This window comes from Macaca thibetana, chromosome 8, assembly GCF_024542745.1.
Source record: "Macaca thibetana thibetana isolate TM-01 chromosome 8, ASM2454274v1, whole genome shotgun sequence".
Classification (NCBI taxonomy): Eukaryota; Metazoa; Chordata; class Mammalia; order Primates; family Cercopithecidae; genus Macaca; species Macaca thibetana.
In genome coordinates, this window is record NC_065585.1 from 2,467,223 (window position 1) to 2,489,264 (window position 22,042).

At 53.8% G+C, this 22,042-nt stretch overlaps 2 protein-coding genes across 6 annotated transcripts in view; one reads left to right on the forward strand and one right to left on the reverse strand.

Annotated features, from left to right (window-relative positions):
* The window catches only part of JRK (Jrk helix-turn-helix protein), a 387,231-nt gene that overhangs the window by 341,753 nt on the left and 23,436 nt on the right, over window positions 1-22,042 (forward strand). For 2 of the 4 annotated variants that reach the window (XM_050801028.1, XM_050801029.1), the window contains exon 1: window positions 19,692-19,765. The gene's annotated coding sequence lies outside the window, so the exon portion shown is untranslated. Of the gene's footprint in view, window positions 1-19,672; window positions 19,766-22,042 lie in introns of those variants that run through there. The other 2 variants (XM_050801027.1, XM_050801025.1) reach the window with 2 other exon arrangements.
* On the reverse strand, window positions 6,455-9,848 carry PSCA (prostate stem cell antigen). 2 transcript variants are annotated; one of them, XM_050801069.1, is made up of 3 exons: window positions 9,720-9,848; window positions 8,367-8,474; window positions 6,455-6,861 (listed from the first exon to the last, which is right to left on the reverse strand). In XM_050801069.1, exons 1-3 carry the CDS (start codon window positions 9,769-9,771, stop codon window positions 6,695-6,697), a joined length of 327 nt encoding a protein of 108 aa, XP_050657026.1. In that variant the 5' UTR covers window positions 9,772-9,848; the 3' UTR covers window positions 6,455-6,694. The 2 variants fall into 2 exon arrangements, with proteins under 2 accessions (XP_050657026.1, XP_050657025.1); XM_050801068.1 differs by having other exon boundaries at window positions 6,455-7,253.

A 22,042-nucleotide genomic window follows, 5' to 3' on the forward strand; every position in this document is an offset into this window, starting at 1 on the left:
AATCCAATGATACATTTCTGTAATTTTATTATTGAGTTGGCATCCATCTTTAATCTTTCTCTAGCACCACCAGACATTTTCTCTCTGTACCTGATAAAATAAATTTTGCTATTTGACTTTCACCTGAGTTATTTCCTTTAATATGCAACTTTAAGGCTATTTAGCTGAGAACTGCCTAGCGTTGTGAAACAGGTTATCAAGAATCTGAAAGTCTAAGATATGAAAAAAAAGGTTTTTATGAATCTATAAGATGTACTTCTATCAGCATGCCTAATATGTCTATGTATTTATGTGTTGTGTACACAATGTTTCACTATGAAAAATATATAAAAGAGCTCTAATTAATTGGCTCAAAGTGAAATAAAAGCACTTAAATACTTTATCGGGAAAAAAGGAAAGACTAGTCAAATGCTTTTTCAAATTTGCATAACTTAAGTAAAGTTGTTAATAAATGAACTCACTTTAAAAATATTGCTAAAGTAATATTAGAAATGTCTTAAGAATTGCCAGCATACATTTTTGTTTGCAATTGTTTGCAATTATTAATAAGCAATTTCATACTTACCCCTGCCAAATACTATAAGTTGTCAAAATTTGGCAGAGGGTTTACAAAACTATAAACCCAGCCCAAATCATAATGATCTTTGCTTGTGTAATCTTTAATAAGCCATTGATATTGATTTAATGAATATATCTGCATCTTGAATTTAGTAAGAGTATCATAACTTCTAATCCTGTGGCTTTAGCCAGTCTAGTGCACAGGCAGTAAGGAAGTTTGTTTTGGGAAAGGACTGTTATCGTGTTTGTTTCAAAGCTAAACTATAAACTAAGCTCCTCCCAAAGTCCAGGAATGAACAAGGACAGCCTGGAGGTTAGAAGCAAGATGGAGTCAGTTAGGTCAAATATTTTTTTCCCTATCTCAGTTATAATTTTGCAATGATGGTTTCATAACTTTAAATCATGACTATCACAGTTTTCATAAACAATCTAGGTAAACAATTCAGGTAATTAGGTAAATGTAATGGGATACATACTTGTAGAAAAATTTGTCATAATTTAGAATAGAAAGTTATATTAAATAATAGATATTTCACTATTTAGGTATTTTCCAATAAAAATATATTATAGGAAAACATTCATTCTTGCTAAAAAAAAAAAAAGTGTGTCTTTTTTTTAAAAAGGTGAACAAGTTTTATCTAATTTAAAGTTTATTTAAAGGTTATATATAAAACAAGGTAAAGGAACCAGGAAATAAGAGAGATGTAAAGAAAGTTATAAAAATAAAGAGGTATTTTTTGTGGTAAGAAAGCTTAAAGAGTAATAATTTTATATGAGAAAGAATCTTGTATGGTAAGTTTAGTCCTAAAATAAAATGACTGATTGTTTAAGAAAGAGGATGTTCAGGACAAAAGACAAAGTCCAGGCATCTGATGAATGGTCTGTATAAGTCATAGTAAGAGGATTTATTTTTTAAAAAAACCAAAAAACTTTGTATGATCAAGTTGTTTATAAGTAAAGGGAAATTATATTGCTCTTCCTAGAGACTGGGCTTGATGTAAAAAAACATTTATGCACTAAATTATTGGTTAGAACAATGAAATTTTCTTAACGGATTGATTTACTCTTAATAAATTATAAGAGATTTTAATTTTTTTAACTGAAAGTTCAACTTTTATTGCATCTCACCATTTTTTGGCTTTTCCTCCCATTTTAAAAGGCATGTTTTCTTAAAGGTCTAAGGAAACGTTTTCTTCCAACATAACATTATGTGTACTGCAGACGGTCTTTTCTTTTGCCTTTTGGTAAATGACCTCACAGATGTAACATTTTATTGAAATAATTCCTATGCCATTATTATCAGATTTGGTTTGCTTAGGAAAAGGATGATTTTTTGTTTTTGTTTGAGATGGAGTCTCACTCTGTTGCCCAGGCTGGAGTGCAATGGCGTGATCTCGGCTCACTACAGCCTCCACCTCTTAGGTTCAAGCGATTCTTCTGCCTCAGTCTCCCGAGTAGCTGGGACTACAGGGGCACACCACCATGCCCAGCTAATTTTTGTATTATTAATAGAGATGGGTTTCACCATATTGACAAGGCTGGTCTTGACCTCATGATCTGCCCGCCTCAACCTCCCAAAGTACTGGGATTACAGGCATGAGCCACCACACCTGGCCGATATTTAATTTTTTTAATTAAAGTTATTACATCTGTGTATCTTCCTGTATGTGCTTTTAAAGTTCTTGTGACATTGAATTACAGGGCTTTGACTGCTGGGTCTGAAAAGGACACCAAGTCCTGCTCAATTTTTAAACACTGACAACAATTAAAACCCCATCTTTGGGCCCAGTAGAAGATGCCAATCAAAATCAATTGCATTCCTGAAACACAGGGACAGAAATTAAAGCTATTCAACTCCTCAGGGCCCATGGACTACCTCGGTAGAGGTGGGTGCATGAGATTGTAAGGGCTGATTTTAAAGATAAAATAAGTCAGTTTCTCTATAAATTAATCATTAATGTTGAAGGCACACTGAAGCAAGACCAGCATATGGGCCCCTGAGTCAAATTAACAAGGTTTTCTTGAAGTATTAACTGACTCCTATATAAAGATTGTAAAGGTTATGAAAGGCTTATGGAAGTTGTATCTTATGATCAAGATTAAAATTTTATAATTTTTGAAAAACAAATTTACTTGGCTTCTTGTACACCTGTCCAAGATTAAGCTTGTTTCTTATGAGTCCCCACAGGCACCTGAGAAAGACGCCATGGCCTACACTTGTGAACTTTTACAATACCTAAAGCTGTTGTTTTGGAAATAAACAGATGACTAACATCCTTAGTGCCTCCTACTCAGCCTCCTTAACAGCTCCCATCCATATAGATTTGCACCCCCAGTGGATACCTATGGCCATGTGGTCACCTATTCAACCAGGCATAAATAGATTGTCTCTCATTTGGGATCATGAACCCAATGGTTACCAGCGTATTGATAACATTTGGTTCAGGGGTCAGTGTACAACAAGACCAGCAAAGCCCTATGGTATACAATTATATAACATCACTTACCTGAGAGCTAAGCGGGCAATCCGCCTTATATTGGCTGGGGTTGAGACTGCCATTGGCTTACTGACCCCATGGGGAAAATTTGCCTATCCTGAAGCAACTCTTCAAAACTTTACTTCTTCATTCTATACACTGTCTCATAAAACAGGAGACACTTAGATACATTAAAACTCTCGGGCCGGGCGCGGTGGCTCAAGCCTGTAATCCCAGCACTTTGGGAGGCCGAGACGGGCGGATCACTAGGTCAGGAGATCGAGACCATCCTGGCTAACACGGTGAAACCCCGTCTCTACTAAAAAATACAAAAAACTAGCCGGGCGAGGTGGCGGGCGCCTGTAGTCCCAGCTACTCAGGAGGCTGAGACAGGAGAATGGCCCGAACCCGGGAGGCGGAGCTTGCAGTGAGCTGAGATCCGGCCACTGCACTCCAGCCTGGGCGACAGAGCGAGACTCCGTCTCAAAAAAAAAAAAAAAAAAAAAAAAAAAAAACCTCTCTCTTGATTCCTTTACAGATATAATAATGGATGATAGATTAGCATGAGATTAATTATTGCTTGAACAAGGGGACATGTGCACTATAATCAATAAAACCTGTTGAGTTTATTAACGCTGAGTTAATACCTGAGTTAACACCTCAGGTCAAATAGAAGAAAATGCTTGTAAAATATATGAGCAAGCTGCCCGGTTGCATAAATATCAGAACCGAGGTTCTGATCTCAACTATATCTGATCAACCTTTAAAAGCGCCTTCCTGAGTCTCACTTGGTTCTGCCCTTCCTAGGAACTTTGTTAGCTATCTTGTTATTACTAATTGTTGGTCCTTGCTTGTTTATCTTCTTGGTAAACTTGTGTCTTCTAGATTACAACAATAGGAAACATCCCAAAGGCTATGAAATGCTGGCAGATATTACGCTAGGGTTTAGGGATTCGAGCTCTGCACTTTTTTCTTTTTTGCTTTTCTATCATTTCTGGGAAGTTTTTTTTTTTTTTTTTTTTTTTTGAGATGGAGTCTTGCTCTGTCACCCAGGCTGGAGTGCAGTGGCGCGATCTCGGCTCACTGCAAGCTCCGCCTCCCGGGTTCACGCCATTCTCCCGCCTCAGCCTCTGAGTAGCTGGGACTACAGGCGCCCGCCACCACGCCCAGCTAGTTTTTTGTATTTTTTTTTAGTATGTTAGCCAGGATGGTCTCGATCTCCTGACCTCGTGATCCACCCGCCCCGGCCTCCCAAAGTGCTGGGATTACAGGCTTGAGCCACCGCGCCCGGCCGCTTTTCTATCATTTCTAAAGATGAGGCAAAGTGGGAAGACTGGGAGGTGCGGGTTCCAGTCCAGATGGAGCTGTGGGGCCCTGAGCGAATAGGTGACCTCTGGAGCCTGAGTGCACCAGGGCTGCGGCCTGCACTGTTGGTACAGGTGGCCCTCCTGGCTGGTCCTTGCCCTTGGAGAGGTCAGCCGTCTGTCCTTCGAGGAGGCAGCAGGATGGGGAGGACCTCTGTCCCCCATAAGCCATGTGGCCAGAGCAGGCTCCTGCCCCATCGTGGTGGTGTGAGGGAGGGGCAGGGCTGTGCATCCTCACAGGCCCTTAGCTCAGAGGCCCTGTGACCTGAGGGACAGCTCAGGAGGTCGAAGGGGGCCACAGGTTTCAGGTTGGCCCCGGCATCAAGAGCCCAGCGAGGCCTCCCGCGTCCTTGCCCTTCTTCTCCTCACCTGGCCCAAGGCATTCCAATGCAAGGAAGTCTGGGGAACAGAGTGTGAGGGTCCTGTCTTGCTCCATCCAGGACACCTCCAGCCCGATGTGGATGGGCCCCAGCCCTGAAGCATGCTGCCTTGTGTCTCTGAACCTAAGCCCCAGGGAGAAGGACCAGGGGATAGGGGCTACTGTGTGGGCACTGGAGTGGGCTGAGTCCTGCTCAGTGAGGACCGGCGCTCTTATCACTGAGGCATCTGCCTCTGCACTGCAGGCCTCCATCCTCCCTGGCCATCCCAGCATTCTTGATCCTCTTTCCTTGCTTTTTTCTCCTAGTTCTCATCACCAGGGTGATTAGGAGCACGTGGAACAGCACATAGACCATAGCAGGGGCTCGATAACTATGTGCTGAATGGAGGGAGCCGAGCAGGGCACCAGCCTCCCTCACCCAGCGTCCTGGATGCTCCCCAGAGCAGGTCAGCAAGCCCAGGCTGGCAGCTTCAGGAGACACAGTGTGGCCAGCAGCACATGCCTGAGCCTAGGGCCCCAGTTCCTGCACCAGAGCCCTGAGAGCTGCAAAGTTCTGTGCAGGTCTGCAGGGTCCTCCTGGAAAACAATGGCCTAGCCCTCGACTCTGGACTCGGCCCCGGGCCAAGGCAGGTCTGAGGGTGCCTTGGGCCCGGGAGGGTGGGTGGATGTCGGGCAGGCTGAAGCCCAGAGCTCACCATGGAAGCCCGGCAGGCTGGGCTGGGTGTAGGCGAGGTGGGGAGGGTGTGACCAGTGCCCAAGGTCACTCAGATGCTGGCCTGGGGAGCTGCACCCTGCTGACAGTGCCACCCTGGGCCCGCGGTGTTCAGGAGGGAGGTCTCCCCGTGAAGTCACATGTCAGACGGGAGGGCTCTTTCCAGCACAGCTCTGCCCACTGGCTGCTCCATGACCCACCCCCAGAGTTCCAGTCCTGGCTCTGTATGGGATGTGGGCAACAGACCCGTTCCCTTTCCTAAGCCTCTGTCTCCTCTTCTCTGAAAATCCCCCTGAGCCCTACCCCTAACAGGAGGCCCCACCCTGAGCAGGTCCCCACTCAGGTCACAGACTGCACCCCCAGCCCTAGGGCAGGAGGCAGGCTGTGTGCGAAAGGCTTCTCCTGAGTGCAGGAGGCAAGTGTGGATGGCGTCCTCCCACTCAGGTGCCTGGGGATGATGGCGGGGCACAGGTTCTCCCAGAAAGAAGCCCCCGGCACTCCAGAGAGGGAAGAGGCTGGGGTTCAGGGTTGGGGGAGGCCACCTGTCACTGGGGACCCTGCTGTAGTGTTTGGATGCTGTATGGTGGGTATGTAGCGCTAAAACAAATTTTGAAAAATGGGGGTGCTCAAATGAGGCCAAAAGGACGAGTGGGAGCGTGAATGGTAGTAGCCCCTCCCCTCGGAACCCTCACCTTCCTGTGAACTTTCTGGGTCCATCCTCCCAGGAGGGAGGGGTCATAGATGGGCCGGAAGGCTCAGAGAGTTCTGGCCACATGCTTCAGGCAACACAGCAAGTGCAAGTCCTGGGAGCTGCCCTCCCACCCTCTGCAGGGACGTCCTCCTTTCGGGGCCAAGCTTTGCTCCTGTCAGGGCAGAGGCTGCAGCCCATATGACCAGGGCCCTGGACCAGACACAGCCCCGGATCCCGTCCCCACCTGGGGTGTGCAAGGACAGAAGGTCTCTCTGGCTTATTCAACAGGTGTTTATTAAGGGCCTACGCTGTGCTGAGGCTGCCGTTCAGGGAGCCCCATGAATGTGAGGTCTGGCCCCTCCCTTCAGGCCTCCAGGCCCCATCTCTGGAGCCTCCCAGGAACTCATGCTACCCCCATCCTCCAGTTCTACTCAGTCCACTTCATCTCAGCCTTTGCTGGGCCCTCCTGAGTGCCTGTCCCCTGCTGGGTGTGGGGGACACCATGGACCTGGCTCAGGTCATAGATGGGGTAGGCAGGGAAGGCTTCCTGGAGGAAGAGGTGCCTGAGCACAGGGTTAAGGGTGGAGAATGCTGGGCCATGGAAACAGCAGCAGAGAGGGTTGGAGGGGCCGTCTGCAGGCCGATCTGTGTCACTAGAGCCGATCTGCCGGGTGGGAGTCCTGGAGAGGGCCATGGGAGGGTCAGGGTGGAGGGCAGAGGTGCAGAGGGACATGGTCAGACCTGTGTTAGGACGTGCCTCAGGAACCAGGACAGGCTCCCACTGGGCCGGGTGTGTGAGGAGTGGCACGGGGACCTGGGGCACCACACCCAGTGTGGGCTGCAGCAGGGCCCCCGGAAGCCTACAGCTGTCTGGGGCCCCAAAGCAGCAGGCTGAGTGCAGGGAGCAGTGCCAGGATGGCAGCAGCCGGCTGCAGGGCATGGGCCCCGCTGGCGTTGCACAAGTCGGTGTCACAGCAGGTGATGTTCTTCTTGCCCACGTAGTAGTCCTGTGAGTCATCCACGCAGTTTGAGCTGCAGCCTTTGCTGATGACGGTCAGGAGGCCCACGGCGCCTGGGGAGCAGCGGGACCCAGGGATGGGGCTGCCCTGCATGCTCACCCGCCTGACCTGTCCCAGGCCTCCTCCTGTCCCCACCCTGCCTGAAGCTCTAGAGTCCCCCTGGGCTGGCCTCAAGATTGCAAGCAGTGCAAGGGCCTGGTCTCAGCCCTATCCAGATGCCCAAGTCAAGTGGACCACCCACTGAACATCAGCAATGGTGTGAATGAGTGAGCAAGGACAGGGATGGGGAGGGACAGAAGGGTGGAGGAGTGGCAGATGGAGGATGAGGAGGGACAGACGGGTGGAGGAGTGGCAGATGGAGGATGGGGAGGGACAGACGGGTGGAGGAGTGGCAGATGGAGGATGGGGAGGGACAGACGGGTGGAGGAGTGGCAGATGGAGGATGGGGAGGGACAGACGGGTGGAGGAGTGGCAGATGGAGGATGGGGAGGGACAGACGGGTGGAGGAGTGGCAGATGGAGGATGGGGAGGGACAGACGGGTGGAGGAGTGGCAGATGGAGGATGGGGAGGGACAGACGGGTGGAGGAGTGGCAGATGGAGGATGGGGAGGGACAGACGGGTGGAGGAGTGGCAGATGGAGGATGGGGAGGGACAGACGGGTGGAGGAGTGGCAGATGGAGGATGGGGAGGGACAGACGGGTGGAGGAGTGGCAGATGGAGGATGGGGAGGGACAGACGGGTGGAGGAGTGGCAGATGGAGGATGGGGAGGGACAGACGGGTGGAGGAGTGGCAGATGGAGGATGGGGAGGGACAGACGGGTGGAGGAGTGGCAGATGGAGGATGGGGAGGGACAGACGGGTGGAGGAGTGGCAGATGGAGGATGGGGAGGGACAGACGGGTGGAGGAGTGGCAGATGGAGGATGGGGAGGGACAGACGGGTGGAGGAGTGGCAGATGGAGGATGGGGAGGGACAGACGGGTGGAGGAGTGGCAGATGGAGGAGGATGGCTGGAGGGACAAATGCTGGGTGATTGTTGGGGGCAGGTGTGGGACGGGTGAGGGATGGGTGGAAGGAAAACAGCACATAGGTGTGGGCAGATGGCCAGAAGGATGAATAGTTCAGTGGCAGAGACCTAGGCCTGGCGACTTTCGTCTCCCCACTCACGGATGCGCTCGGTCCAGCACTGCTCCTCCGGCTGCGTGCAGTTCTCCACATTCAGGCAGTCCTCGTTGCTCACCTGGGCCTTGCAGGAGTAGCACAGCAGGGCAGTGCCTGTGGGGTGGAGTGGGAGGGGCCTCAGAGGCTGCCCCATAGCACTCCCCAGAAATGGTGGCTCCTGGGCAGGGGCCTGCCTGCCTCATCTTCTCTGCAGTGCAGAGGGCAGGGCAGAGAGCAAGATCCGGGCCCTTCCGGAGAGAGCACAGTCTGTGCTGGGACAGTCCTCTGCAGGGGCACGAACTTCTCCACACTCCCCCAGGACTGGCTTTTCTGCACGCCTCCTGCCACGGTGCCCGGCAGCTGCCATGTGTGCCCCAGCCCCCTGCTTGCGAGGGTAAAGCTTTGTTAAAACGCCCATGCTCTTGAGAGAGAAGGGGCTCGCCTCACCTGGCAGGGGCCCGGCTGGACAGGTGGATGACGCTTTTCCAGGACTTCCTCAGGCCACCGCCATGGAGGCCCACCTGGCCTTGTCCCCAGCAGCCCGGCCTCTCAGCCCCTCTCAGGCCTCCCGCGTCAGGTCTCGCTCTGCCCCTGGGGTGGTGTCCCTGCTGCTAGGTGCTCATAGCCACTGTCTCCTCCTCCAAAACAACCGCACCTGCCTGTGTAGGCAGGTGCCCAGCACTGTCCTCGGTGCTCCTCACCCTCAATATCTCCTCCCCATCTTCAGGGCCCCCTCCTCAGTGCCTCTGCAACGCTGCCCTGTTTAATCCCTCCGTGGCTGTTTTTGTGACCTCGCGTTCCAGAAGAGGAAGCTGCGGCTGTGGGGGTGACTGACCCAGGACCCTGGGTCGGGAGGGTCCTACCCCAAGCAGAGCAGCGCAGGCCAGCAGCTCCCTGGGACCCTCGGAAGCTGCAGTGCTGGGACTGGGCTGGATGTAGACCCCCCGGGTCCTCGCAGGACACCCCCAGCACCCCCCTCTTGTGCCCTCAAAAGTATTTCTTAGCCTGAGGCTTCCTGCCCTGTGCCTCCCGGCTCCTCATCAGCATCTCTGTCCATCCGTCCGTCAGTCTGTCTATCTGCCCCCTAGGAGCCAGGCCCTGCCCCACGGTCGTGAAGGAGAGTGATTCCTTGCTGGCCCTGCAAGCCCTGGTCACAGGGGATGGCAGGGAACAGGTCGCTGCCTGGTCGTGCCAAGAGCTGCCTTGGAGGAATGGAGGCTAGGGCGAAAGCCTCATCCCCTTCCCTCTTCCTCCTTCCTCCTTCCCCCCGCCTCCTCTCCATGTGCCCTGCAGGTATCCCTCTGGTCTCCCCGGCTCACCCCTGCTCCCTTCCCTGCTGGGGGCCAGCCAGGGCCTCACCTGGCTGCAGGGCCAAGCCTGCCATCAACAGGGCAAGCAGCACAGCCTTCATGGTCACGGGTGGGCAGCGGTGGAGAGGGCCTTGAGTGGCTTTATATGACCGCAGCTGGGAAGAGGCTGGACTGCCCACAGTCAACACCAGCGGGTTTCCTGGAGCCAGTGAGGGCCCCGGGACTGGGCAGATCTGAGTCTCCTCCCTGAGTGACCTGCACCTCCCTCTCCCTTTGTCCTTCTTTCCACCTCTGAAGGACAGAGCCTGCCCAGGGCCATATCTCAGCCACCCCGGGCTGAGGGCTGAAACGTCCTCAGGCCCCAGATTATGCCTCTCCCACCTCCCCAACCTCACAGCACAAGGCCAGACAAGGGAGACCCTTTCTCCAGACTCCTCCAGGCCTCGGCCTTCCAGCCAAGGACGAGGGCACCTCCCTGGGCCCTGTGCTCCTACAGAAGCTGTGCCGCCCTCCTGGGGCCCATGGCCCACGGCCCACGGGGTGATAAGTCTTGGTCACAGCGTCACTGACAGATCAGCAGCAGGTGCTGCAAAGGACAGGGGCAGGGGCTATTCTGGGTGTGAACCAAAAGTAACATTCTAAGGACCCCCAGCCATCTGAATGGACCCCTCCTCTCAGCAAGGGCTTTCCCAGGTGAACCTGAAAAACTGGTTCAGGCCATGACAGCAAAGGGTTGGACAGCCTCATTATCCCTCCTCTCTTCAGAACTCAGGAAGAGCCAGCGTTAACATCAACACAGGCCTTCAGTCTGATGAGAAACATTTACCAGCTATTTTCTCTGAAGCTTGCTACCTGGAGGCTTCCTCTGATGATAAAGCCCTGGTCTCCACAACCCCATATAACCCAGACATTCCTTTCTATTGATAACTCTTGCAACCAATTCCCAACCAGAAAATATTTAAATTCACCTATAATCTGGAAGCCCCCAGTTCCAGTTGCCCACCTTTTTGGACCAAACCAATGTATGTCTTCAATGTATTTGACTGATGTCTCATGTTTCCCTAAAACGGATAACATCAAGCTGTGCCCTGACCACTTTGGGCACATGTTCTCAGGGTCTCCTGGGGGCTGTGTCACAGGCCAGGGTCCCTCATATTTGGCTCAGAATAAATGTCTTCAAATATTTTACAGAGTTTGGCTCTTTGTTGACACAGGGGACAGCCTCCCTGGGGAGGAGACCCTGTTGGACAGGTCTTCATTTGTGGGGCATTCAGTGTGGGCTGGGCCTTGGGCTAGGAGCTTTACCCTCAGGACCGTGAGTGACCCTCAGCTTGGAACTTTAGCTGCAAGGGAGTCGGGAAGTGCAGCTTTTAGCAGCCTCTGCAATAGCGGGAGGCAGGGGCTAGGCCCAGGGCTGTATGGCCTCTGTCTGCCCCAGATCCCCTCTCCCTCCTGCTCCATGACCTGAGAGACTGGTCTAGCTCTCATGGGCAGGAGATGAGAGGGTGGAAGAGACAAGGTCAGGCCAGCTCTCCTGCCAGCTGGTTGGGTGATGGCTGCAGTGCCTCTGGCCCTCTAGAGCAGGCCCAGGTTCTCCTGTTAGCCAGCTGGGTGGTGGTGGCCGTGGCTGTGGCCTTCTAGAGTAGGCCCACGTCCTGTCAGCCAGGCTTCTCCTGTCCCCAGGGCTCTGGCCAGCCTCTGGTCACTGTACTCTCCCCCTCATTCCTGCAAGCCCATGGGGGCGGTGGCTTCCTGCTGCTGCTGATTTTGAGGGGGACTGGTGGCCCTGCTGTCTCCTTCAACCTGTCCCCTGCCTTTGTACATGGGGCCTGAGTTAGATGACTCTGCCTCGCAACCCTCTTGGGTATACTGTTGTTCCTGCCGGATGCTGGTGGGTCCACTGTGGGCCGTGGCCCTGCCTGCTGCCAAGTGTGTGTCTGGAGGGAGGCAGGCCCCTTCTCCCCTGATGCTCTCCCGTCCCTGTTGATGGGGTGTCTGGTGGGAAACAGGCCCCTTCACCCCGGACGCTCTCCCGTCCCTGTTGATGGGGTGTCTGGTGGGAAACAGGCTCCTTCTCCCCAGACGCTCTCCTGTCCCAGCTCATGGTTGTCTGGCTTTCATTGTTTCCTCCTCTCCTCGATTTTGCCTCTGAAAAGGGCTCTGGCACATTTTAGGGGGTGGTGAGGATGTTGTGGGAGAAAGTCTTGGGGAATCGGCCCCTCTCCCAGCCCAGCAGGCCTGCACCATCCGGGAAGGCTGGCAGATTTTCTGGGGTGTTCGGGGGACATCAGCTTCCCACTGTCTCGCCTTGAGTCTGGGGTCAAGGTGACACTACTGATGGGAGCAAGGATGATGCGAGACCCAACCTCCCTGAGACTCAGTGGCACCAGGAATCTGCCTTCGGGCTTCCCCGGGGGCTCCAGGTCATCCCCTGTCCTTTTGGGGCCTCTCCCGCATGGCTCCCTGGAACTCATTGGGTTGGGCTCTTTTCCACGGAAATTGTCTCTTCTCTGGCAAGTGAGAAGCCTGAGCCCAAGAGGGACAGGAACTTACTGGAGGCCATGCAGGGTGACTGCGGCCTACCCCAGACTCCTTCCTTGCCCACTCTTGCCCACTCTCTGGACATGCCCTCCAGCCCATGTCCTGTAAGCTCAAGACAAGGAGCCTCACACAGTCGTGAACTGCTTCCATGTGTGGCTGACAGCCCCTGTCCCATCCTCCCTCCGCCCCCAGCCCCAGCTTGCCGGGGCTCTGGCCACTCCTGCACAGTAAGTTTTCTTATCTGTCTCTGTATTCAAGGTACCAGCCTGGGACTTTCTGTTCTCAAATATTTACAGGTGTGTAAGTGTTTGTTGATCTGATTTGATACACAGTGATTGCTGTAAGGCAGTGGTTCTCACGTGGGCGACTCTGCACCTCCAGGGAATGTTTGGTGATGTCTGGAGGCATCTCTGCTTGTTCCAGCTCAGGGGTGCTACTGGCCTCTAGTGGGTGCAGGCCAACGAGGGGGCAACACACAGGATCCCCACCACAGAATTCGCAGGCCCCAACATCAGCCGCACTGAGGGTGTGGCTGGCCTGAGGATGGCGTCATGGTCACGGCTCCTATACGGCATTCCCAGAGCCCCACCCCTAACCACAGGTTGGGTTCTGACCTCACCCGAAAACTGAGCCCTCACTGTGGTCAGTCTGAACTCTAATCCTGGTTACCTAACAAGCCCTGGTTATGGCCCCACCTTGAGTCATAAGACTAGTCACACCCGGAGCCCTGGCCCTGGCCACTGACTGAGCCCTGATCCTGGTCACAGAATGAACCCTGACTGTGGCCACCCTCTGATTTTTGACCCTGTCATTCACACTTTGGCCATACACCGAATGCTAGGCCCTGAGCCTGAACTGAGCCTGCATCTTCTGGCAGTTCTCCTTTCTGGGAAGTTCTGCCACAAGGGGCATGGCTTCCTGTGGACCCTCATGCAGTGGACAGGGGCTGAGAGGCTGATTTGAGTGATAATAAAACTCCGGTCCTCCGGTCAGCTGGCTCTGTGTGAATTAAACTCTTCCTCTATTGCAATTCCCCTGTCTTCATAAATCAGCTCTATCTTGCCAGGGGTCAATATGAACCCAATGGGTGATCACACACTAGTGTATTTTATTCCTTCTCTTCCTCTCTTTCTGATCCCTCCCCAGTGCCAGAATGGACTTGGTCTTTGAGAAGAGGCCCAAGGTTCCCTGAGCAATGGTAGGAGCACCTGGGGAGGAGCCCCATGCATCTTGGGGATCAGGCTCCAGTTCCATGGCAATCCTCACTGCCCACCAGCACCGCCCAAGTCCTGGGAGACCACCTGATCCCATGTCCCTGAGGTGGTAAGCAGTCACACCAGGGATGGAGCCAGCCTTCCTGGGAGGACTTTGCTGTCCCAGGAAACCCTGCCTCGGGAGCCCCCATCCAGCGGCCCTGGGTTCTAGTCCTGCCATGTGCCTAGTTTGCCCCATGACTCAGCGTCCTCCTCTGAAACACATCTGACTCTAGCGTGCTCAAATTCCTGCTCCACAGAATCCTGTGCAATAAAAACGGTTAGTGTGGCTTCAGTGTGACTCACCATTGGCCTCCTTCCTTTGCTCTGCTAGTTGCCTCCCAGGACTCTAGATTTTCCTGTTTGCTCTTGGCCTTCCACCCACCCACCCCACCGCCATGGACCTAAATCAGCTGGGCTTCCTGGAGATCCTGCCTTCCACCTAGTGCAGGGGATGAGGCTGGGGCCAGGGCAGCCAGACCAGGCCCTGGGGCTTCTGGGAGCCGACTTACCTCGCAGGGAGTCCCACCACCACCTTCGGGGAGCCCCACAGAGTCCCATGCTGGAACACACATTCCTGTGTATAAATTTTTTTATTTCATGCAGCATTAATTAAAAAAAATAAAGCTAGCATGTCACTTGCAAAGTCATCCTGGTGTCAGTTTGTAGATTCTTTTCTTTGGAAAAACGCCGTTGCAGATCAGGAGGAAAATCCGCTGGTGCACATGGGATGGCTGGGGGTACTCAGTGCCAAGCCCCCCATTTGGGTTCTGGAAATTAAGGCCATGACTTGCAAGCTGTGTGTGTGTGATATGTAACTGTGAGGGTTTGTATGTGCAAACCATGTGGGCATGGGAGTGTGTGCTGTGTGAGAGAGGATGCTTGTCTGTGTGTGTGGATCAAATGTGCGAGTGTGTGGCATGTGTGTAAATGTGAGTGAGTGTGGGTGTGTGCACGGGTTGTGTGTTGTGTGAGCAAAAGCATGTGTGTAAATGTGGGTGTGTGTTGGGGCCACCAAGTCCTGAGGGTGCAGCTTGGAGCCCCTCAGAGGCGTTTTCCCCCAAGCCCACCATGGTGGGGCCCACAGGCCCTCCCCATCTCTAACTCTGCCAGGGCCCCTGTGTTCCCAGAGGAGGTGCCTTTTCCTGGCTTTCACAAAGGTGCCATCAGGGCCCTGCCTCAAACCAGCTCCCCTCCTGTCTGGGCACCAAGGTGGAGATGGGTACTGCTCCAACCCCTGTCCCACCAGCCAGGACCCTTGGCCTCCAATGACCCTCAGAACCGCCCCCACTGCTCTGCACCCTCCGCTTGTGCCACTCCCCCTTCCTGGAGTGAACTCAGATTCGGGAGGAGACCCAAGGCACACCCTTCCCTTCCAGCTGGGCACAGCCTCACCAGCACCCCCACCCCAGCCACCTCTGCTGTGGGAGGCCTGTCATCCAGAGACCTCCAGAGGGAGGGCTGGCTGGGACTGCCCCCACCTGAGGACTCCGGAAACTGAGCAAAGGACACTGCTGGGTACAGGCCCACCTCCAGGCAGAGGGAATAGCAGGCACAGGGGATGGCCCATGGGCTTGGGAGAGGACAGTAAGGGGTTAGCTCCGGTGTGGCCTTGTGGCCCAGTGAGGACCTGGGCTGTATTCAGAATGCACCGGCTTATTTGGGCAGGGGGAGTGACTGGCCCTGTCAAAGGCCACTCTGACTGTGGGTGGAGATGGGGAACCCAGTGGGGAAGGAGAATGGTGCAGTGGCCCAGGCATGGTCTGGGGGCTCTGCTCTGTGAACTTGGGGCATGGCTGGGGGAAGGTAGTCCTCAGTGCCAGCCCCCAGGAGACACTGGAAACTGCCTTTGTAAAAGTTACAACAGTGAGAAAATGATGACAGTGAAGGAGATCTGATCTAACCAACCCCCAACTTGCCTTTAACCTCCACACTGCCCTTAGCCATTTCTGGGCATAGTAGCCCTTTCCCAAAACTCAGCCATGTTTGTAAAGCTAATGAAAGGCCACCATTGCATTAGGAAGATGAAGGGAGTCTGAGTTCTGCTGAGGTGTAGACTTAAATGATTCCTAGCCATTATTCCAGGGGCCACAAGATTTGCAACTCCCCCAATTACTCCTGCAAGTAACATCACTATTGTGATCCTAAGATTGACCTTTTGAGATGCCATTTCAGGTTGTTGCACGCCTAATGACTGTTGGGTGGCTCTAACGAGGTCCACCAACCCAGCAGCTGGTCCCGTGGCCCCACCTGGACGCAAACTCAGTGCACAGGGGACCACTTTCCACACCCCCAACCAACCAGCAGCACCCATTCCCTGGTTCACCAAACTCTCCTTGAAAAACCCCAGTGTCCGAATTTTCTGAGAGGCTGATTTGAGTAATAATAAAACTCTGGTCTCCCGTTCAGCTGGCTCTGCATGAATTAAACTCTTTCTCTATTGCATTTCCCCTGTCTTGATAAATCAGTTCTATCCTGCCAGGGGTCAAAATGAACCCACTGGGTGATTACACACTAGTGTATTTTCTTCCTTCTCTTCCTTTCTTTCTGACCCCTCCCAGTGTCAGAATGGATGCATCTTGGGATCAGGCCCCATCCCCACTGCCCACCAGCACCGTCCAAGTCCTGGGATACCACGTGATTCCATGTCCCTGAGGTGAGGGTGATAGAGGAGCTAAAAATAAATTATTTAGGCAGATAGTGAGGGTAAGGAAGTCCTCAGTAAGGTGTTCCTTTTAATGGAAAGCAGCCCCTAAATCATTTTCTTTTCTAATAAAGAGCAGCCTATAAAATCGAGCTGCAAACATAAGACAAGCAAGCTGGAAGCTTGCACGGGTGAATGCCAGCAGCTGTGCCAATAGGAAAAAGCTACCTGAGACTAGGCATGATCAAAATGGCAGCTCCATCTTCCCTTCTCTTTGCCAGTCATGTGTACAGTAGGGAGCAGGCAAGATGGTGCTGGCCAGGTAGAAAGCCCATTTGCATAATAAGATTATGGTGGGGTGACCGGCCTTCCCCACGCCATATGTAAATATCACCCTTGGTCATACCAACCTGTAGGCCCTTCATAAATCACTGCCTCCTCAAGTCGGCCTATACAATCTGCAGGGGTCTGCTGCAGGCCGGCTTTTCTCTTTTGGACGCCTCTCTTTTGAAAGAGAGGGCTGCTCTCCTCTCCTTTTTTCTGTCTATTAAACTTTCTGCTCCTTAAGCCATCCACAAGTCCATGTCCTTAATCTTCTTGGCATGAGACGATGAACCCCAGGTATTTACCCCAGACAATGATGCTGCCTCAGCAGCAGAGTCACACCAGGGATGGAGCCAGCTTTCCCAGGGACGGAGGACTTCGCTGTCCCAGGAGACCCTGCCATGGGAGCCCCAGTCCAGTGACCTTGGGTTCTAGTCCCGCCATGTGCCTGGTATGCTCCGTGACTCAGCCTCCTCCTCTGTGAAACACATCTGACTCTAGCACGGCCAAATTCCTGCCCCATAGAATCATGTGCAATAAACACAGTTGGTTTCAAGCTACTAAGTTTTGGGTGGTTTCTGATGCAGCAGTTGATAGCTGTATGGGGGTAAGGGCAGACACGGAGACTGGGGAGGAGGCAAGACCACAGAGGTGTGGATGGGGGAGGGAAGTTGGAGGGAGTGAGAAGAGGCCAAACACTGACTGGATTTTGAGGGTAGAGGATCTGGATATGAGGGATGGAGACTGTTGAGGCTTAGCCTGAGTGAACAGCAAGGTGAGCTGCCATTCATGAAGGTGGGGGCAATGCAGACGGAGCAAAGCTGGGCTGGAGGATCAAAGTTAAGCAGAGACATTGGGTAGCACACAGGAGTCTGGATTTCTGGGGAGAGGCCCTGGCAGGAGACATGAATTTGGTCGTTGACAGTGTTGGATGGTATTTAACAGCATGACACCAGAGGAGATCACCCAGGGAGTGGGGATTGGTTGAACAAAAAGAGCCAAAGAATGGCCTGGTCAGTAAGGAACCAGCAATGGAGGGTGAGGAAGAGAAGACCCAGAGGGCGGGAGGGGCCTGGGAGCCCAGGGAACAACTGAGCTAAGGATGAGTGAGCTGTCACATGGGTTCGTGCCTGGAATTCCAGCACTTTGGGATCGCTTGAGTCCACAAGCTCAAGACCAGCCGAGGCAGCACAGCTAGACCCCATTTCTTTTTTTTTTTTTTTTTTTTTTTTGAGATGGAGTCTCGCTCTGTCGCCCAGGCTGGAGTGCAGTGGCCGGATCTCAGCTCACTGCAAGCTCCGCCTCCCGGGTTCACGCCATTCTCCTGCCTCAGCCTCCCGAGTAGCTGGGACTACAGGCGCCCACCACCTCGCCCGGCTAGTTTTTTGTATTTTTTTAGTAGAGACGGGGTTTCACCGTGTTAGCCAGGATGGTCTCGATCTCCCGACCTCGTGATCCGCCCGTCTCGGCCTCCCAAAGTGCTGGGATTACAGGCTTGAGCCACCGCGCCCGGCCGCTAGACCCCATTTCTACAAAAAATTAAAGACAGGTGAGATGGTGCATGCTTGTAGTTCCAGATACTCTGGGGCTGAGGCAGGAGGATCCCTTGAGCCCAGGAGGTTGGAGCTGCGGTGAGGAGAATGTACCACTGCACTCCAGCCTGGGCAACAGAGAGACCCTGCCTCAAAAAAGGAAAAAGGAGGAGTGAGCTACCCAAATCTGTGTTTGTTTCTTACTGCTGTCCTAACAAATTACCATAAACATGGTGATCCAAAACAATACAAATTTATATCTTACAGCTCTGGGGGTCAGAAGTCTAATGGGACGATGAGTGTCATGGGCTAAGATCAAGGGGTCAGCAGGCTGCATTCCTTCTGTTGGCTCCAGGAGAGGCCTTGATTCCTTGTCTCTCCCAGCCTCTAGAAGCTGCTCATAGTCCTTGGCTTGTGGCCCCTTCCTCCATCTTCAAAGGACATCACTCCAACCCCTGTGTCGGTTGTCACATTTCCTTTTCTCTCTGCTTTCATCCCATTGTCCTCTCACTTGGCTTCCTAACCCCCACAAGAACCCCTGTGATGGCGCCTGCCCTCCTATCTGTACTTGTGGGCTCTCCATCCAGATTGAAACAACCAAGGATACAAATGATTCAGAAAAAAAAACCTGTGTCTGTACTGAACATGTACAAACTTTTCTCTTGTCACCATTCGCTGAACAATACTGTATAACAACTATCTACATAGCGCTTACATTGTATTAGGTATTATAAGTAATCCAGAGGTGACTTAAAGTATACAGGAAGATGTGTGTAGGTTATATGCAAATATTAAGCCATTTTATGTAAGAGATTTGAGCATCAAGGATTCTGGCGTCCTTGAGAGGTGCTGGAGCCAGTCCTCTATGGATACCCAGGGATGACTGCACACTGGGCTCACCCTGATAAACACAAGAATCTCCCCATCTAAAGAATCTTCACTTCATTGCATTTGCAACGTCCCTTTTGCCATGTAAGTAATGTATTCACAGGAGCTGGAGGTTAGGATGTGGACATCCTTGGAGGGCCATTATTCTGCCCACCATAGTCCACCCTCCAGTTTCCAAAGATTCGCATAGGTCTCATGGGCAAAATGCACGCACCCATCTCAAGGTCCTCCGCAGCCTTGACTTATCACAGCATCAACTCAGGTGCACGTTCACTTAAGTCGCACCCAGTTCAAAAGTTTCAAATTCCATCATCTGAATCATCTAAACTGGGTATGGATTGGGCCCCAGCTAAGTAAGGGGGTCAAGCAGGCGGGCTGAGCACTGGTCCTGGTGACTGGAAGGCAGCACTGCCCTCCCCGCATCAGAAACTGCACCGGGAAGGCTGTCCTGGGCGGGGCGGCACGAAACCCTGGGCGCCTGTGGCTGCCCCAGAACTGCAGGAGCCCCAACGCCTTCAGCGCAGGGGTCACTGGTCATGAAAGGAACGTGACACCCTGCGCCCATTCTACAGATGGACAGAGCAGCTCGGAGCCTGGGTCCAGCCCGCGCGGCCCACCCCGGCCCCGTTTCCCCTCTCCCCTCCCTGTCCGCGCTTCTCCCCTCCTACGCCTCCCCCAACCCTGGGACTCCCACTCCTCCCCTCCCCGCCAGGCCTCCTGCCCTCCCAGGCCCTCCGTTACCACCCAGCTCTGGGAAAGCCGGAGTCTGGCTCCCAGACACCACTGAGCGCCGAGTCCTCCAGCCTGTCTAGAGCGTACCGGAAGTAGCTGGGGGAAGGCGACGAGGCGCGGACTGGAGGAGAACTGAGTGGCCGGCACTTCCGGCCGGCGGTGGCTGCTCCGGCTGAGCAGGGTGAGTAGGGTCCTGTCCTGAGGCGCTGGGCGGCCCGGCCGGGCCGGGTGGGCTCGGGCGGACTCCGGTCACTGCTGGGCGCGGGCGGGAGCCGCAGTCTGTGCAGGCGGGCGCGCGGGGCGGGGCTGGTCGCGAGGCCTCGGGGCCGGACCCAGCCGCGGGCGGCAGCGCCCCCTCCCGGGAGCCGCGCTCGGAACCCGAAGCCCTGTGCTTCCCGCGCGACCCCCGCGGCCTGAGCGCGCGGCCCCCGAGCCGAACCCACCTCTCGCCGCAGGGCCTGGCCTTGACGCCCCAGCCCGGACCCTTCCTGCGCTTCCACTTTCAGAGAGGCTTGGTCACGAGATCCGCTTGCCCTTAAAAAACCAGACCGAGACTTTTTTTTTTCTTTTTTTCTCCATTTTCGTTTTTGCTCTTGCCCCAGACTGAATTTCTACCCGCAAACGGGGACCCTGGGGTAGAGGTGCGTTTTAAGCGAGCCTCGCCAGTACCTCAGTGCTGTCTCCTGCGCCAGGATCCCCCAGCGTGGAGCGCTCCTAGCGGAACTCGGCGCCGGCTCCTGGGCGCGCTCTGCGGGGCGCACGGCCCCAGGCTTTCTGTCCCATCTTTTTCTGTCCCATACTCCTCTTCTGACCCCCCAGTTCACCTCTTCCCCCGGCCCCAGAATGCGACTTGTTTTTTGAGTATTTCTCTTTCATATCCTCCATACCCCCCCATCCCCAACACGCGCGCGCGCACACACACGATGCCCGTGCGAAGGTTGTTTTCCACTTTCCCCCCGCGTTTCTCAGGTCTTCTTCCCCTCACACAGGACGGAGTCGGCCCCAGCGCTGACCCCTTAGGCCTCCCGTTTTTTTTTTTTTTTTTTTTTTTTTTTTTTGAGACGGAGTCTCGCTCTGTCGCCCAGGCTGGAGTGCAGTGGCGCGATCTCGGCTCACTGCAAGCTCCGCCTCCCGGGTTCACGCCATTCTCTTGCCTCAGCCTCCCGAGTAGCTGGGACTACAGGCGCCCACAACCGCGCCCGGCTAATTTTTTGTATTTTTAGTAGAGACGGGGTTTCACCGTGGTCTCGATCTCCTGACCTTGTGATCCGCCCGCCTCGGCCTCCCAAAGTGCTGGGATTACAGGCGTGAGCCACCGCGCCCGGCCAGGCCTCCCGTTTCTTGTCTGTGACTTGGGCACAGGAGAATTCCATGTTTCATCCCGTGTTCACGTGACCTCCGGGTTCTGTGCTTCCTCTCCAGTCGCAAGGCAAGAAACCACCCTCATTTCGGGGAGACACGGAATCCCACAGTAGCTTGTGAGGGACTGACTCGGAACTGGGATGCCGGGAAAAGCTTCCTGGAGGAGACTCAGCACCAGACACGGGCCCCTTGTGGACACGTCTCCATACGTGAGCTGCAGGTGTGGCAGGATAACACAAAGTGCTGGAACACACTGCTGTCCCACTTTCAAGACCAAAAACTTCCTTTAAAAATAAAATTCAGAGATTTCCTTATGAAACAAATTCAGCCACTTTGTGTCATCCTGCCGCACCTGCACTTCAGGCACGGAGACGTGTCCACAAGGAGCCCGTGTCTGGTGCTGAGTCTCCTCCAGGAAACTTTTCCTGGCATCCCAGTCCCCAGTTAGTCCCTCACAGGCTACGGTGGGATTCGGTGTCTCCCCCAGTTTTTCTGCAGCGGGTTCATATTAAAAATCTCGAGGGTGGATTGTGGCTTTGCCATCCCTCCTGTTCCCCACGGTGAGATGCACATAGCTCACTGTGCTGTGCCAGACGACATGCATGTCACACCGTCACCCTCAGCGAACGATGCAGGATCCTTAAGGGACCAGCCCACATTTTGCAGACCAGGAAACTGACTCCGGAAGAGGACAGGACTCATCCAGAGGTGGCGGCCAACAAGCCTAGAACTTGTCTTTGGAGCTTTTGCTGCATTTGATTGCACTCCTCATTTCTCTTGAGCTCTGGCCTCAAAGGGCTGCGTTTCTGCACGCCACCACATGCTCTGCATGGAGTTGGCAGAAGCAGCTATGGCAAGGGCGCAGGAGGGAGGTAGGAACTCCAGGAGTCCATCCTCAAGTACTGCTGACCTGCGGAGGAGTGAGGGGAGGGAGACCCCAGGCCTGCACGCACGCCACACTGAGCCGGCCAGCTCAGCTGCCCGGTGTTGGGGCAAATAGCTTCTCAGCCCTCACCAGTGTCTTACTGGGTGAAGTGCATTGCAGGCCCTGACTCCATAGGCTGCCCTGGCCTCACAGGGATGTGCCCTCTGTGCC